The 16,675-nt window shown below is 44.7% G+C and overlaps 1 protein-coding gene across 4 annotated transcripts in view; it reads left to right on the forward strand.

The window, feature by feature from the left end:
- Window positions 1–3,512: 3,512 nt before the first annotated feature.
- Window positions 3,513–16,675, forward strand: part of SMURF1 (SMAD specific E3 ubiquitin protein ligase 1) — a 46,068-nt gene continuing 32,905 nt past the window's right edge. For all 4 annotated transcript variants that reach the window (XM_054842607.1, XM_054842608.1, XM_054842609.1 and 1 more), the window contains exon 1: window positions 3,513–3,742. In XM_054842607.1, coding sequence (XP_054698582.1) covers window positions 3,688–3,742 — 55 coding nt within the window. In that variant the 5' untranslated portion in view covers window positions 3,513–3,687. The remainder of the gene's footprint in view (window positions 3,743–16,675) is intronic.

The raw sequence follows: 16,675 nt of genomic DNA on the forward strand, positions 1-16,675 counted from the left end.
CAGCTCTGGAAAGCTGTTCAAGAGGTTTCACCTTTTTTTGCGGGTGAAAACACTTCCCTGTGAGAGGAGATGTTTCTAGCAGAGAAGGAAATTGGCCAGGGGAAGGTAGGTGAGTCATGGTGACCCCTGTGTGTGCTACTCCACCCCCCATGGACACAGGAGCTGCGGAGTAGATGCTGGTCCTGCAGCAGGGAGGCTGGGTCAGAGGCAGCTGTGACAGCAGGAGCAGTTCACCTCCCACTGCAGCTTCCCAGATGTTATCCCCCAGCCTGGAGCCCATTGATCTGCTCTGCACTTCACGACTGAGGGACCTGTTCTTCAGGTTTCCATTGTGTGTCACTACCCCTTGCTGAGAGGAGTCCTCCCTCTTGCTGAAGGTGAGCATGGAGCTGATGTGGATCTTGAGGCCAGCTCACAGCAAGCTTTGCCCTGTGTCCATCCCCACAGCTGTATGTACTGGTCTGCTAGCGGATGCATTGCACAAATGTTGTGTGCTGCAGGTTTGTGACAAGCTGCTGAATGCTGCTCCACGCTTACAGCGCTGATGGAGCATGGAAGGTTCTGCTTTGTCCCCTTCAGTCCCCAGGGGTTAGAGCTATTGCAAGGGCTTTGCTCCCTGCAAGGTGGGGGTGGCAGCTTCCTCCTCCCTGCTGTGGGGGGTTTGGCTCTTCAAAATGACCCTGGGTGGGTTCAGAGCTTTACTTCAGATGCAGTGGGAGGTGATGTGACAGATAAGCTTAATCTGAAGGGAAAATCATTCTATGATTCTAAGGGAAAATCTCTACAGGAACAGAACCTCTTCTTCCACCTTGGGTCTGTTCACCAGAGGATTTTTTTAAAGGAGTTAAGTGTGGTTGTGCTCCATGCCCTGCAAGGAGGTGTGCAGCCCTGCTCCTGTGTGCCAGAGTGGGGTATCAATTATTTAATATAAAAATGCTGGAACTGATCAATTGCAAAGTGTTTCCTGGTTTTTGTTAGGGATCCAAAACTATGTACTTAAAACGGCAATAAAGCAATGCCCGAACGTGCGGCTGAAACAAGCGCCTGTGAAAATCCTTTGTTTGTGCCCATGGGTTAACACAAAGGGCTCTGGCTCGGCTGCATGCGCCTTCATGTTGCTGACAAGGCTGATACGGTGTCTGGAAACGGTCAGGTTTCAGCAGGTAAAATGAACCTCAGGCAGGTGCTTCCTCAGTGTAAAAGGAGATGTCCACCGGAGCTGGGGTCTGCGCAGCCACCCTGACTTTAGACCGCAGTTCAGCATGGGGCATCCCAGGTGGCTTTTCCCATGGTCGGGCAGGGCTGTCCCTTAGAGGTGCTTGGGCAGTGGGGCTGCTGTTTGCTGATGCTCTGCTGACTTAAAGCAAGCTAGAAGGGAAAGGGCAGAGCTATTTGACTTTTTTCCTGCTTTTCTGCATGTGCTGGAGATGAGCCTGCAGTAGATGGTGTTACACAGAGCCCTGGGACCAAAGCTGCTTGCTTCCACTGCCACATCCTTAAGCTGCAGTAAAATAGTGTCCCTGTAGCCCTGAATGTGATGGAAATAAAAACATGCCCCTTCTCCTAAAAGTATCAGTATGTGCCTACTGTCCTGTGCTGCAGGGCAAACAAAGCGGAGGAGGTGTTTGGGGCAGCGCTGCCGTTGTCATCCCCCAGTGGCTGGAGAACCAGGACTGGTGCCTGCCGGACTGGTGAGGCTGCTGGGCTGTACCTGCCTGCTGCTGCACCGTGGGCGTGCGAGTGACCTACAGGCATCTGCTTGCCTGGTGGATTGGGGCTGCTCTCCTCTGATCGTCACCGGCCCCAGCTCTCCTGCCCGGGGTGCAGGCAGCAGCCGCTGTGGCAATTTTGGCTTCAGTGCTCTGCTCTGGGGGATCGGAGCCACACGTTTCTCCTGATGGGATGGGGCATCCGTGGGGACCAGCGAGGGTGAGATGCTGCTGTACTGCTTCCCCAGAGCAGTTCAACCTCCCTATGGAGGTTTTATGCACAAAAAAAGTAGTTTTTCTAATTAAAGCATCCTGCGTCCTGGCCCCAGAGGAGCACAGCAACCGCTGCTCAGTCCCCACGTCCTTGGAGAGCTGGAAAAGGTGCTGCCAGTGCTTGCGCTGGCCTGTTTGCCCCAAATTAGGACTCAATTAATGTATGCATGTGAAGCAGGGTCTCTTTTAAAGCACTTTTATGCCTAATTGTTCATTTGGTACCCTCACTGTTGCACCCCGCAGCCCACCGTTGTTACCCGGGTCTGGCTTTGCAGGAGCAGGTGAAGGGGGTTTCTGCGGCAGTCCCAGAGGCTGCAACCCCAAGCCTGCGGGAGCCGGTTCAGGGAGCTACGTGAGCCAAAAACTGGTGGCTGGTGAGAAGGAAGAGGAGGTGGGAGAAATGGCTTTGGGCAAGTTCGGCTGGGCAGGAGGCAGGGGTCTGCCGGGGCGGGCAGCATCCCCGTGTGGGGACCAAGCCAGGTTCGTGCTGCAGGGCGGGGGAAGGCTGGGGAGGGGGATTTTAAAGAAGAATTTGGATGGTGAAAAGCACCGCCCGAGCTTCCAGATCTGCTGCTGCACCTGATGCTGGGCTGTAAATCATTGAGACTTTCTCCTCTTCCCCATCTCTATTTTGCTTTCTCCCTGGAATTTATGGGGAAAAGCTCTTTCCTCCCCTTGCCCCTGGGAAGGGGTGGGCAGAGCAGAAAAACGAAAGCCAGGTATTCACTACCTGTGCCTGGCCGTGGGTGCCCTCGGCACACGCTGGAGCAGAGGGGCCAGCCCAGCCCCAGCCGCTCGGTGCGGAGCAAGGGGATGGATGCTCCTGCCTCTGGAGGGGTTCAGGATTTAGGGGTTCTTCCATTGCATGTGATTTAATTTCTGGTGGGAGCGGGAGGGCTGGTTTATGGCATGCCTTTTTTTTTTTTTTTTTGGGTGGTGGGGCGGTTCATAAAGCAATAGCTGGGGTTGGGTCGGGAGGGGGATGGAAGGATGGGGCATGGCAGAGCTGGCGGGCGGCAGCACCTGACGTTAGCGGCTGTCAGCCTGTGACGGGGGGAACATGGGGACGTGGGGTGGTCCCAGCTGCCCAGGACTGCAGGCAATTGCTCCCACACCCCACGTGCTCGATACACACGCGTTCACACGCATCCCCTCGACACCTTCCCTGCCACGGCCATGTCACCCCCATGCCACCCCCAGGCACCCCTATTCACCCTCCATGCCACCCTGAATGCCACCCAGCATGTCACCCCCATGCACCCTCTATGCCACCCTCCCGCCAGCCCCCTGTCACCCCGGGGCACCCCTGGGAACCCTCCCGCACCCCCGGGCACCCCCTATCCCACTCCTACTCCCTCCCCCTCGCTAGGGGGCGCTGTCCATTCCCCCAAGCGTGCCCCCCCGCGCATGCGTCCTACCCACCCTCCGACCTTCCCATGATGGCGGCTGGGTGAGGTACGTGCCGTACTGCGCGCTGACGTTCACACCCTCCGGCGTGCGTGGGGCGGGGGTGGGGGCGTGGCCAACGCGTTCTCCGCGGCCGGGCCGGGCCGGGCGGGCGCGTCGGTCTGGTGGCGGCGGCTGAGGCGAACGACGAAACGGAGAGGCCGGAGATCAACGGCATCGAGACGAACGGGCGGGCCCGCATGGGGGGGGTTGGTGTGGCCGCCGGTTGATCTCGGCTTTACCGCCGTTTCCCGGCGCGATGTCGAATCCCGGTACCCGCCGGAATGGTTCCAGCATCAAGATCCGCCTCACAGGTAACGGGGTGGAGGCGATGTTGTGTGGCCCCGTCTCCTGGGGCCCGGCCTCCCCTCTCCTCACGCTGCCAGGCCGGGGAGGGGGCGAACGCCCCCTCCTCGGCCTGGCGGCGTGAGGAGAGGGGAGGCCGGGCCCAAGGAAGGGGGGGAGGCGGCGGCGTGAGGGGAGGCCGTGGGGCCGAGACGGCGGCGACCGAGTTCCGATCATTACTTAACTTTTATCCGCCTTTTTTTTTTTTTTTTTTTTTTGAAGTCCCACTTCCCCATCCGTGGGCCCGCTGGAGCCTGTCTTAATTCTTATTTATTTATATTTTCCCTGTTTCCCTCCTTCCCCCCTGGTGTGGGCTCCACTGGCTGCTTCAGTCCTCTTGGGCCGAGGCGGGGGGGGGCTTTTTGAGGGAGAGGGGGGTGTCCCTGACCCCCTCCTCTTCCAGCAGGCCAGGGCACCCTTCTCCTTCCTGGGGTTTCTTCTGCACCTTCCCTGTCGGGGGGGGGGGGGTCCATGTGCCACCCCCGCAGCAGGCCAGGACACCCAGCCCCTTCCTGGGATCTCACCTGCACCTTCCTCAGGAGGATTTCTAGGGCCACCTCTCCCACAGACTGGCTTTCAGCAAAGCCTTTTGTAATTTGCCTTACTTCCCTTTAGTTAACAAACCCCCCCCAGCCTCCTGTGTGAGCCAGGGAGGATAATGAGAAAGTGTGCATTTAGTTGCTTTTAGCTTTTTTTTTTTTTAGTGATTTGAGTTTTTTTTTTTCCTCCTTCCTTGCAACTTGCTCTTGCTTGGCAAATCACCCATTCAACTTTTGAAGTTCCTTCCCCGAGCGAGAAGTGACACCAAAAGTGGTGTGTGAGGGTGCACGTATGGATAAGCCAACTGATGTTGCACCCTGAAAGATCTGGATTAGGTCTTCTGGAAGCTGCTCCGCTCGATGTTGAGACTGCTTCTTTAATGGAAAGAGACACAGTTTCTGCTTCTTGAGACTGCTGTGTGAATTATTAATAAATAAGGCCTGATGCAGCCTTTCAAAGGCAACAGGTGGATGTTTGGAGATCTCTGGGGCTGAAGGAGCCACGGTGCTACTCTGAGTCACTGGCATTGATCTATATAGAGCTGTTTCTGTGGGTGCGTAAAGCGTTGTCAAATAACGAGAAAACAGCACTAGTTAAGTTACAGGTTAACTTGCTTCTGGCATATAACGCGCAATCAATCAGAAGTAGCTCTTAAAAAAAAAAAATCCTGGTTTTAATCCTTTTTTGATTCTGTACTGCTTGTGCTTTAGAAGACCAAAGTTTGTGAGGATAATGTAACTCTGAAAATCCTTTTCTTGGACATGAGAAGGCTGAAAATATTTTTAGAGTGTATGGATGATGTTTGATCTGAAATTAGTTTTGTGGTGATGTATATTAAATGTCACCTAGTCATTAATGTGGCTTATTTTTATGCAAGTCGGTCAATAATGTGAGTTAAGTAACTTACACCATGGTCGTAGCCCTTCTGAGCTGGAGGATATCATTTGAATAACAGAAGCTGTTGGTTTTAATTCTAAAGGAAGAATGCTGCATCAAAATGCCTTTTTTTTTTTTTAGCATGCACTAGTCTTCTCTCCTAGCTGAGAACATTTTCTGGAAGAGACTGAAGTTTCAGTTTATTGAGCAACTTGGTGGATTTTATTTTTTTTTTTTTTACTCTATTAACTATATTGAAGAAATCTGCTTGCTCAAACACACCTTCTGTTTTTGCAAGCAGGAAACCTGGATGGTGTGACAAAAATTACTGTATTTAATAAAAAATAAATTGCTTTGGGAGAGGTTTAGCTTTAGAATCATTAGGCAATGCTGTATTCTTGGCTTCGCTGGAGACTAGCGTGCTGAGTTACCTGTTTCAAAAAGCTGTAGCTAGCGTGGCTTTTGTTTTTTCATCTGTTTTGCTAGTGGGAGATTTGAGCAGATTTAAATCAAGACAGAGGACCTCTTCTGTTATGATTTACTACCTGCATTGTCTTTCCTGTGATTAGAGACCATTTATGTTTTGCACTACTGAAAATAGCTGTGTAAATACCACTTAGTCTGAAGGTGCCTGTGAGCGTTACTTTGTACATGGGAAGTGAACAGTGGTGGAATCTTTCATCCTTAAAGATGTAATTATTTTCTTGTACATTGGAAAGGAATTTGTATTAGCAACGTGTTGAGATTATTTTATTTACATGAATCTATCTAAAAGTTCTGGATACTGTGATGTTTATCAGAAATGATCTTCCAGCTTATACTGAATGGTGTCAGTCCTATCCTGATACAAATTGTGATGAAGTAAAATGGCAAATAACACATCCTGTTCAGAAATATGGGGGGGGGGGGGAACCCAACAACATCAGCAAGTAAGTTAGATGGCGAGTTAAAATGACTTTGTGTCCTATGGATCTCAAACATGCTAATCTCTCATCGTACCTCAGTTTCTCCAAAAGCCTGTGCAGAGTTCCTTTTATTTCCATGGGAGCTTTCACCACTGCTGGCGATGTAGGAGCCAAAGATACTCATGGCCTTGCCTATTGCTGCTTGGAGCAGTTCTAGGCAAAGTAAGGTAAAACTTAGTAAGTCCATGGTCTCTTTGTATCCCTACGGTCATCCGGGTAGCGCAACAGCGGCGGAATTATCAAAACAGGGATGGAAATAATAAAGTGATATTGTGAGTGCGTGTGCTCGAACAGTCCGCTCGGGATTTTCTGGGCCAGGGAGGAACGCAATCTGCAGGTCAGGGGACCTTCACGGAGCACGTGTCCCTTTTTTACTGATGTGCTCCTCTGAAACCTTTGTTTGCTGCTGCGGTCGCTGCTCCCTGGGGAAGTTCCAAAGGGTTCATCATCTCCAAGGCTTACACGTGTCTTGCTCATGCTGTTATATCACCCAGAAGTACTCGTGAAAACTGCAGTCTCATTGTCCTGGGTATCGGAGACGTTCCTATTCCAGGTAGCTTGCGGGCGAAGGTTGCAGATGGAATTGGGAAGACTGTGATGAAGTGGACTAATCGTGTAACTTTTCTACCAAAAAAAGCTGCAAGTTTTGTTCTGGCTTCGTCAGAACTGGCTTTTTCAGCAGTGTCTCAGCTGAGGTGTTAAAAGCTGGCTGGCTTCTGGTAGGATTGTGGAACTGAGAAAAGATTGGGAAGGAAAAGGCATTAGTTTAAACTTTATGGATCGCTTCATAGATGGAGCAGGAAGGGGGGAGGATCTCGTGTATAAGGTCAGATGGCCATGTTGAGGGCTGATGGCAAAACCAGTTTCTTTAGCAGAAAAGCGGGAGTTGGTATAACAGAATACAAATAACTGTCTCCTCTCCAAGCATCTCACTTAACGAGGTTCAGAGCACTCTGGAGTGTAAAAACGTGTTCCTCCTTTCAGACCTGGCCTGGGAAGGTGCTGGGCAGCTGGTGGCCGTTGCAGCTTTGGAGGGTGGGTACAGGTGAGAGCCCTCCCAGGTGTGAGGGGGAGCAAAGTGCTGTCAGAAGCTTTGAGGAGTGGGGAAGATGATGAGGAAGCAGGTGGTTTCTGTGAGGGGAAGAGCCAGAGGAGATTTGTAAGTTACAAGTTTGATTCCTGTAGGAAAGGTGGTGGTGCTCAGCAGAAGGAGGTGATGCAGACGAGCCGCTTTCAGTTCACTGAAGTCAGCACAGTTTAGGGAAGTCCCATCTACAAAACCTGACCAGTTAGTAGCTGGTAACTGGGTTGCTTTGCGTGTTTTTGCAGATGTGCATTTGTAATTTAAAGAATACACAAAAGAATATAGTGACTTCAAGTAGAAAATAAAATATTATGTTTCCTTAAGAGCAGTGTTCACCTAGGATTGTGTCACAAATGTCAGTATGTTTTGCTTCCCTTTCATGACTAATGTTGTATTGATCAATACAGCAAAGTTAACTGACTGATCAATAGCAACGCTAATATTGGTGACCTGGACAGTTTTATGTCCTGTGTTCAGAAACAACAAGTATTTGTGTAGGGATCTCTATATCAGACATCGTAAATACTTCATAGGCTGTCTGTAGTTTTATGTGTGTACATTAGAAAGACTACGGGTTACAGGCTAAGAGCGCTGGTGCAAGAAGGCAGAAACGGCTGACTGGTCAGCCCAGCCTGCCTTGCTGTTTGGAATTCAGTATCGAGCTGGTTTCATGCAATGGGGAAACACAGTGGGAAGTGGCAGTTTAGTAGCTCCAAATTTATTTTGCATGGTAATCTGGTAGTATGTCGAAATCTACGTCTCGTTATTTTCTTCTTGTAAGGATTTTCTCTGCTCCGTGTCTTCTGGGAGTGGGTTGCCTGGTTGTGGTTGGAGTGCTGGGCTGGAACTCAACGCTGAGCTTTGCCGCAGATTTCCTGTGCGATGCTGAGCAAGGCACTTAATCTTTCTCTGCCTCTCTTCCCCATTTGTGTTAAAAAGTAGTAGCATTTTCGCAAAGGTAAATTTGTGGCTGTTCAGAGGCCCTTGGTTAGGGATGGCAAAGAGGCTATGGGGACTTCAACAGAAAAAAATAAATAAAAATCTTGCTTTCATGGGGGGAAGTGCAGAGAGCAGCCTTTGCAGCCGGCCAGCTGGCATCTTTGGGCTGCCGGAGTGGGAATCCAAAGAGCAGCCTTTTCCTCTGGGAAGGCTATGGGTAGTCAGTCTCCCTTTTTTGTTTCTCCCAGTAAGTCAAAGCTGTGCCAGCACCATTGTCCTGGTGGAAGTAAATCAAATCTCCAAAAGGAGTTTGTTTGAATATTCCCCTCAGGAAGGGAAAGTAGAAACAATAACTACTTTATTCCTAACTTGAAACTTTCTTTTCTCAAATCGAATGTCTTCATATAAAAAAATGCAGTTTGGGATGTGGTTGCACAGTTACTTCATGATTTCTTCTTTTTTTTATTCCATACTACCCACCAGTCTAAGAACAGTTTTCTCATCCATTTCCTTAAACGTCTTTATCACATTTCTAAAAATTTGTAGCATCATACTTTCTCTTTGTGTTGCAAAACTAAGCATCAGTTCCGGGGTAATATAAGCAGTGTTTCCAATTTCTCAGCGAATAAGTTGATTTTACACTGCAATGTTGTATGTGCTGCGTAGCTGACCTCTTACTGACAGCAACTCGAAGACTGCAAAAACTGCCACTGTAAATGAAGATAAACGAGACCCCTCGGTTGTTTCTGTGGCTGGCTGGAGGTGTGCGTGGTGGGTCAGAGAGTGAAGAAGTGCTGTATGGAAATACCATCCGTGTGTGTGTTTTGGAAGTTTACCTGGATTGCTGCCCAACTTGAAGCAAGTCTAGTTGACACACTTAAAGTTGGATTAATCTGGTTAGATTACTTGCTGTTATTTATGGGTCCAGAGTTAACTACTTGCTCAGCTGCCTCGGTTTGGGCCGTGTTGGTTGAGGTGGCGTGATAGGGCAGAGTAGTTTGGAAAAGATGCATTTGAATTGGTCGGTGTAGTATACTTGTGAAGCTTAAGTATGTACACACAACTCATTTAACACTTGAGTGAAGAGAATATTAAAAAAAAAAAGGCTAGAAGAGACAGTTTCATCTGCCATCTTTTTCCCTAAATTAGGAATTGAATCTTTTTTGTTACATTTTCCCATTACGATTCCTCTGGAAATGGTCAAAATGTTACTCTGAAAAGGATCAAATGCTGGAATATCATTGAAAGCTTTTACCTGCATTAGAGCTTTGATATGAAAACCAGTGCTGATTTATTCTCCCAGAGTGAAACGAGCTTGTATTACCCTGTTACTGAAAATGTTGAGGGTTTTTTCCTACACCAGCAGTCGTGGGGCAGGAAAGGAGTCAGTGAGATCCTGAGTCTCGAGGTACTTGTTGACAACCACTGTGCCATTTCTCCAGTTGTGGATCTGTTTAGTTTTAGGGTGTGTGTCTGTGTCAAGGTTCTTGATGCTCTTACCAATGCCAGGATGCCTCCTCTGTTGATGGTGAGGACAGAATTACAGCTGATCGACGTCCAGCTTTTTTATCTTGATAACCATCTTGCCTTCTTTAGCGTGTATATTGGAAAGCCTGAAGTTAAGTGTACAGGCAGTCAACGTTGAGCACTCATGGCTGGTGTTGAGGAAGCTGCACTGCTCTCAGATTGTCATGTTTGAGGTGCTTACAAGTGTGTTCCTGCAGATACTGTTGCAGTAACTTAAGATGCTATCTCCTCAATAGTCTGCTGACCCTCATTGCCAAAAATTTGTCACCCACTGTGGTAACTGGCAGAAGAAAACCTGTGCTCATACTTCAGCTCCTTCAGTGCAGATTCAGCTTCTCCATGTAAGTTTAGTTGAAGAATTTAAACTAAGATGCTGGACTTTGAAAAGCTGAGGTATGTGCATGTGTTGCCTTCTGTTAGGACTTTGGGAGGGAAAAACAGAAAAGAGAGAGTAGTGACTTCTTAAACCAAGCAGCAAGCTTTGCTAGAGCTTGTTTATTAGTATATATCAATTTATAAAATATTTAAGTATTAATTTAATATAAAAAGAAACCTGCACGTGCTTGCTAAAGAAGAGTCAGTGGGTCCATAACAGGTTAAGATGCTAGGTGTTTTTAAACTTAGTTTCACATCTCTTTGAAGAGAAATTCAGTAATTTCAGAGAGGAGATCCCTGGGGATATTTTTCTCTGTTTTCCATCTCTGTGAAAGTCGTAAAATGCAATGGGAGGACAGAGCAAAAATGTTGAAAGTTTTTCTTTCAAATATTCTATTATGAACCGGCAACTACGTTGGGAATATTTGGGGGTGTAGGAGCAGGATGATAAATTCAACTATACTCGAATTGGCAGAATAAGCATGCATGCTGTTTTAGAAAGAATCTCTCCACAGGGCTGTAATAGCTTGATGCCTTCCTCTTCAGTAAGTAATTTTTGTCAAGTTAAAGGCCAAAAATCAAACTGGCTTGTTGTCAAGGACACTAAGCACAGCAGGCAAAAATCCCCAAGGCTACCCAATTCACAGCATAGATAGATAAAGCTGGCAGAGCATGGTTTACTCTTTCTCCCCTCCCCCATGAAAAATCCTCTTGCCTGTTGGGGTTTTTTTTGAGGATATGAACACTATGATGCATACTAATACAATTTAACAGCGAGTATTTAAATGGAAGGTTTGTTCATCTGTTTGTGGGTAAAACAATCCATTATTGTTTGGGAGTAATGCAAAAATAATGCACAATCCCCCCAGTGACTGCATGGTGCTGCAGGCTGCTCCGCTGTTCCAGCTGTGCTCACCTCCACCACAGCTGGAGGGAATTGGCATTGGTGGAGGACCGGCTCCAGCATCGCATCCCGGTGAGCACCAGTGCTTTAGGCTGGCTGTTGTGTGATGAAGCAGTTCAAATGGGTTAAGCTCATAATCCTAAATCGTGCTGTTATGACCATAAGAAATGATGGAAAATCCTGTGGAATTAGGTGTTTGTAATAGCTTTCTATTTTACACTTTGGTTCCTGATTCCCTCGTAATAATGTACAGCAGCCCATTTAGGAATAAAGGGCGATGTTAAACCACACTATTAACTTCAAGTATTATTGACCACTAGAATACTTCAAGAATATTATGTGTCCCTGAATGTCCTCGCTAATGTGCAGTTTTAGCCATGGTTGTTTTTTTGAATGGTAGATGTTTCTTTCCCAATTGATTATGAAGAAGCCCTGCTGAAGAAAATAGAATTTGATTCTCTCTCTTCTGTAGATAACATGGTATTATCTTTCTCTTGCAGTAGTTTTTGCTTTTACTGGCAACCAGTAGTAGGTAAAGAAAGATTTTTTTTCATAGGATGCAGTCTTTTTTTTTTTTCTTCAAGTTGATGAGGTTTTTCTTGATACATTTTATTATTTGGAGTAAAATGGCATGAGTGAATTAGGAGGAATAGCGTTTTCTTTGACCTTTTCATATGTTTGCATTTTTGTCTTCTGTAAAAGTCCGCCTATTTCCTCTAACGGTTAGACTAAAATAAAATGCATATGTTCTTAGCAATTTAAAGTTTCCATCTCTTGTTTATTTCACAAAGCAGCAAATGAAATTTGCACGTGTTAAAACCTATTCTTCTAATTAATCTCCTTAGTTTCCAGGACACTGTATTAAAAGCTCTCCTTCGTATTTTTCTCCATAAAATAAAGGTTGAAACCCCATTGAAAATAGTTACATTTTATTTATTTTTGAATTCAAGGCAACTGCTAACATCAGTCTGAACTCTTTTTTCATCATCTTGACTTTTCTTCCTCACACCCCGAATGTGCTTTGTGTTGCATCCACAAAGTAAAGCAGACATTACAGCAGAGAAATCAGTCCTTGTGGTCAGTGGTTTTACATCTTCTAGTACACAGGGTGTATGACCCAAAAAGTTTTTTGAAACGGAAACATATTTTGAAATGCATATGCTTCATCTTACTGAAAAGCAAAAGCAAAAAAAAAAAAAGTCCAGACTGCATATGAAAATTAACTGAGTACATGGATTGTGCTGTTCCTTTAACATCTTTTTTTTTTGACTGTGCATGTGCAGAATTTCAATTTGATTCAGACTTGCAGTGATTGATACACTTTTTTTTTTACATGTGCAGACATTTTTATAAGCATGTGGGAACTTCAGTTTAAACTTAAAATTAAAATCAGGAGGTATCACAGTCCACAAGTGTAAGTCTAATGAGTGGCTACCTTGTTGAACGAGGCTTCTTGGGTACTTACAGCATTAATGGGGAGAGAATCCATTAGATTTGGTAAACTTTGGGTTTGGAATTGAGTAGGTGAATGTTAGCTAAAGTTCTGTTGTCAGCCTTTGAAAGAATAATTGGGTGCATTTTCTGGGTTCTTGAAATGATATTTACTTCAGCGTTATATAGTAGTAGAAATTCCAAGTAGTATCTCTTGTATCTCTTCCTTAAACATCTGCAGTCAGGTAACCATCAAGCTAAGTACTACAGTGGCCATGTTCACATTTCATGTATCTGTAAATACTGTACTAAACAATAGAGCAGAGAGAACAGAATGGCTTGGGCGGGGAGAGCCTGGAGTGTTGGGGCTTTTGGCATTTGCAGAGAACTTCTGCGTATCTAATTTTTCATCTCCCAGCTATTTCTTACATGAAGAGTTTTTAAGCTGGAATCTGCTGATGCATATAACCCACTACTGAAATTGGTTTTTAACCAGAATGAAAATACTTCTCTTGGGGTTCTCCTTTCACAGATGAGTAGTGAAATACAGGTGAGATAAGGTTAAAAAGCTTAAGAGAAGTTAGGGAGCTTGTAGGTACTGGCAAATGGCACAACTGTTTGAAACATGGTGTGGTCCATCCGCCTGTGAATGTTCTGGAGTCAGAGAAGGGGTCCGAAATGTGAACTTACTCCTTAATAACTTTGTTCAACTTAGTAGTTGTGTGATGTAACCAAGTTAAACTTGGGTTTAAATCTCTGCCCCGGCACCTTTTCCCAGAGATCCCATAATTCATTAAATAATCTAACATTATATGTGCTACTGCAAAAGCACAGGCTGCAGGAATAAATGTCTCGCTCTTTGTAAGACTGACTTCCGCATATTGTGCAATAATTACCTAAAATATAGTATGCTGCATGTACAGCTAACATGCCATAATGGGAGCACCCACATCTTTTATTCCTTCTTTCCAAGATTTTTAGGGAATTGAATGTTAATAGACTTTTTTTGAGACATTAATTAGATGTGTCTATTACAGCACAATAAACCAGCACTGGTATGAGAGTCAGTTGGCCAGACTGACACCAGTGTGCAACCCCTAGATCTGCTTAGGGTAATGCAATCAGTTCCAATAATTGTGCTGTCACCAGCTCTTATTAGTAGTGCTTGTACATAGTCTAGAAAGACTCAGGCAAACAAAAGAAACATGTAAATGGGCACTTTTCTGTGTTGTGTTCTTTAGCTTAAAATTAAATACCTTCTCAGAGTTAAAGGTCTGTCTGGTAACAGGATAAATAATACTTCAGTATAATCCAGCAGCTTGGCTTGGACTTGCAGTCGCAGTGATTTTTTTTTTATTATTATTTTATTTTCTTCAGTCATGGGAGTAATTTGACTTGTCTACAAATAATGTTTTGATAAACTTCAATAGAAATTAGCAAATCAGCCATCAAATGGAAATTATAAAAAGTTGCTTGGGAAAATGTGTTGTAAGTAGCCTGCAATTCAAGGCATTTCCTTCACAGGATGCTTATCAAGTCTGCATGTGCTACTTCCAAATTGAACTAGAGCATAGATGAGAACTATTGGGGGGGGGGGAGAAAAAAATAAAGCCCAGTTCGAAAGTAGTACCAGTTTTGTTTATCATTGCCTTAGGATGTAAATCCTACAAGTGTGCAGAGAGAAAACAGACTTTGAAACACCAGAAGGAAACAGATTAATCTGTCGTGTTTGAGATGATGCTGGTAGTGTAAACGTGATTGAAATAGTCATTGTAGGAGCGGTGAGTAAATATACTAGAAGCCTTTGGATAAACTGACTTCTCTTTGATAGTCCATATACCAAGTAAAGACAGAATGTCCTGCTTGTTTCTGTGATGTTTCTTCACCAGGGAGGCTGGATCAGGCAGAGCAGCTGGCAGTTTTAAGGACGGTCATGCTTCCAGATGCCGATGTAGAGCTCTCTTTATGATAGCAGCAACCAAGGACGCGTGCAGGAGGTCCCGGTCATGGCTGCCAGCCTCTTCTGGGGTGGTGGAATTAAGATGTGGCAAGACCAAGGGGAAAAGGATCCAGCAAATATTTCTACAGGGCTTTCTTCTAGATTAGAAAAATGATATTAATCAGTTTTCTAGATTTTTGGTGCTTTCACAGATCAGCAGTGAAATCTGGCACATGGAAGCTGTCTACGTATTTCGGGAAACGGCGCTGCCTTAGTTCACCATCAGGCTGATGGATAAACTTACGGGACAAGCTTAATCTTCTTTCCAGACTAAAAAATTACCAGGCTGAAAAAGGGATTGCACCTGTCATTCTTCCCTGACTAATTTTTGGCTCTTCATCTGATTTCAGTCAAATTTGATAAGGGCAGAGATGTTACGCATAGTGGGTCTCCAAGACTCATGGAGATGAGTAGCTTGATAGAACAAATCCCACCTCTCGCGGTCCGCTGGAGCTGCCCGAGGGGGCAAGGAGGGGTGTCTGGTCCCAATCCCAGCTGTGTGGACAGGAGATGTGGAAGGAGCAACCTGGGAGAGTGGGAAAGGAGCTCTGAGGTAGGAAGGGGAGGGACATATATGTGTATTAAGTCCACCACACACCTATAGGTAAATCAAGCTTCATGAATGAAACTCCTAATTGCACAACTGGACTGAGAGTTTTGGTTTTTTTGTTCCCCCTCAAACTTTACAACATTCTCTGAGGCAAACATCCAGATGACTTTATCAAGCACCTGTAATAACACTCCCTATATGTTTGTTTTGACTTAGGGATTTTGTTTTGCTTTTTAACCCGGATGAATTTTTGTGTTAATTCCTTACACAAAGATTCATCTGCATCCTATGAGCATGTCATTTACAGCATCAGCCAATGCATCAACCTCCTACTGTCATTTTTTAATTAAAAGAACAGCACTATCACTTCAAATTAGTGCCACATAGCTTATTTTAGTAAGGAGTGAAATGGTGTTTAAAGGTTTTTCCTCTTACAAAAATTGTTTATTAAACTTTGCTCTCTTTTGGTTCTATCTAGTAGTTTGTCATTCGGTGCTTGGACAATATCAGATTCCTAGGTGTGCGAGTCCTGGTAGTGATACGAATGCAAATAAAAGACTTGCTTTTAATATGTCAATTTTGATAAATAGGAATCATCTTCTTACAAAACAAACATTATTTTATGGTTCCCACGAAGCAAGTGTTAGCCTGTTTTCAAGTGCATACCCTGTGTTGAGAAGGTAGTAAAGAAATAGGTATTTCTGGGAGTGTCATCAATTGTGAAGAGATTTTTTTTGTAGTCCTGTTCAGTGAAATTGTTAGACCTCTGTTATACTAAATTTCTGTGAGAGCAAGTAATATATTCAATGAGAGCTAGCCCTAGTGAGAATTTTCCTCATACAGCATCTCATTTTATCTGGAATATTAGCACTGTTAACCATCCGTGCAAAATGTAATGTATTGAATCTATTTAATCAATTTAAAATGGAAAGCAAACGTCTTAGGCTTTGACTGAACCAGCTGTCCTCATGTATTGCTTTTTTTTAGATATTAAATTTTGACTTTGGATGTGTTAATATACTAGTTGGATAAAGAATTTTTTGTTCAGGAGAACTTCATGGTTTTTGTTGCAGGATCCTGCAGCTGAATGGTGTCATTTGCATAAGATCTTATGCCTGAATATGAAACACACATGTTAAGGTCATATAGGAAGAGACATGATATCTTTTCATTCAAGCTCCAGTTTATTTATGTAATACCTTTGATCAAGGCGTCTCGGAGCAGTAGTGAGATTGTAATTTATTGATGTAATGGACACTGACATTTTGTAGAAGGAAAATAGCAAATAGTTGCTGTTGCAAGTGATGAATGTATAAAGTTGAGAAAATTGTAACCAAAAATCCTGGTCAGAATAATGCACTAAAACATTTTCCCAGCCTTCGTGACTGTGGATTCACTTGGGATCAGAAAGGGGGTTTCCTTTATTGAGTAGCTTGCAAGTTGTTCTTAAAAAAAAAAAAAAAAAAAAAAAATTGCCCAGTGGGGAGGTCCACATAAGTTGCTGTTAGGGCACTGTTGAGAAACTGACTTTGCAATGAAAGCTTTTTTTTTTTTTTAATTTAAAAAAAAAAAATCTTTGCTAGAATGCTACATGCCTGCTGTATGTTATCTGTTTTTGTTCTTAACTCTATTTTTATTTTGCTTTCTGAAGCCAGTCTGTAACTAAAACATTCCTAGCATCTTTTGGCTGGAGATTGTCAAGGACATTTTTC

This window comes from Grus americana, chromosome 15, assembly GCF_028858705.1.
Source record: "Grus americana isolate bGruAme1 chromosome 15, bGruAme1.mat, whole genome shotgun sequence".
Taxonomy (NCBI): domain Eukaryota; kingdom Metazoa; phylum Chordata; class Aves; order Gruiformes; family Gruidae; genus Grus; species Grus americana.